At 40.5% G+C, this 1,439-nt stretch overlaps 1 protein-coding gene across 1 annotated transcript; it reads left to right on the forward strand.

The window, feature by feature from the left end:
- Positions 1-781: 781 nt before the first annotated feature.
- LOC121966947 (FH2 domain-containing protein 1-like) lies at positions 782-1,168 on the forward strand (the record flags this gene model as incomplete). Its single annotated transcript, XM_042517016.1, has 2 exons — positions 782-982; positions 1,107-1,168. Coding segments are annotated over exons 1-2 (263 nt in total), but the record flags the coding sequence as incomplete, so codon positions are not given.
- Between the last annotated feature and the right edge of the window lie 271 nt (positions 1,169-1,439).

Raw genomic sequence — 1,439 nt, forward strand, 5'->3', positions numbered from 1 at the left:
TTTATTACGGTCAGGGTTACCAGGGTCATGGAAAACCTGGAAAACGTCTTTATCACGTTCTCCAGGCCTGGAGAAGTCAAGGAATCTGTATGAATCATTGAAAGTTTTGGAAAAGTCATTGAGGTGTGTTGTCTGTAATGAACTGCAAGGCCATAAAAATAAAAATTATTTTTCTGGTTATAACGATATTTTTATTAAACCAATTTGTTTTTATTGTCAGCAATTTTAAAGGTAATTTTCTTGTTTTTTGTTTTTAACTTTTGTTTTATTTTTATTTTCTGGTAATTTTCTGGCAACTTTTTACAAATTTCTTTTTTGATTTTTTTTGCGTATTTTCATATAATTCTCTTTTATCTTTTTTTACTGATGTTTTGCTAATTTTTGGGCTTTTTCTTAACTTGCATGTACCCCATGGTTTTGTAAGAAATCGTGACATTTTTTCCAGCAAATTTTTGCTTCTGTTTTTCATATTCTTTTCTTTTCTTTTTGCCTATTTTCACATAATTTTCTTTTAACTTTAATACTAATGTTTGGGCCATATCTTGTTGTGTTGCTTGCTGTTAAAATAAAGTTATAGAATTATTATAATTTAAAGTTCTTTTCTTGTTTGACTTGGGTTTTTTTTTTTAAAGCTTTTAGTTTTTACTAATTTCTTGTTAATTTTTGGTTCATTTCTCTCTTTGTTGCTCATGGCCTCTTTCCTGGTGTTTTTTTATATAAATGTAACCATTTTTTCAGGTTTCGAAGGGTTAAATGTCTTTATTTTTACATTATTTTCATAATGACCTTTGCACCCGGTCCTGTGCTGCAGGTGAAGGGGCGGGCCAACCTGTGGACTCAGGGCCGTGTGCAGCAGCAGTACCAGATCGACGTCCGCACCATCGAGGAACTGTTTGGTCAAAACGACCATCAATCAAACGCGGAGGCCACGCCCACCAGGGGCGGGAAGACCAGGAGCTCGTTCAGAGAGGTCAAAGACGAGGTGTGTGTGTGTGTGTTTGTGTAAGGTGTGTGTGGACAGTTTCCAGCTGGGCTCTGACCTCAAACTGACACCTGTTCACCTTTACGTCCCTCTCTGTCCCCGCCTGTGTCCGTCTCTCCGCCAGGTGTCCATCCTGGACTCGAAGCGAGGGATGAACATCGGGATTTTCCTCAAACAGTTCAAGAGGTAAATTAATTTAGCGTGAGCGCTCGTACGTCTCCTCTGTGAGCCGCGGTGTCAGCGTGACCGACAGCGCGCCGGCGTGTGTGCGTGATGGCGTGATGAGCGTCCTCGCCCTCATCCCGAGGTGTTATGGGTAAACAGATGTGGTGATGCCGGCGTGTTGTGAAGGAATGCAGGTGGAGACGCTCATTAACACGTGACCGCTTCCAAGTCACATTAGAGGACGCTGATCACTGATCAGAGTCACACAGCACGAAAATATCACCGAAATAAA

Source organism: Plectropomus leopardus, unplaced genomic scaffold, assembly GCF_008729295.1.
Source record: "Plectropomus leopardus isolate mb unplaced genomic scaffold, YSFRI_Pleo_2.0 unplaced_scaffold26395, whole genome shotgun sequence".
Taxonomy (NCBI): domain Eukaryota; kingdom Metazoa; phylum Chordata; class Actinopteri; order Perciformes; family Serranidae; genus Plectropomus; species Plectropomus leopardus.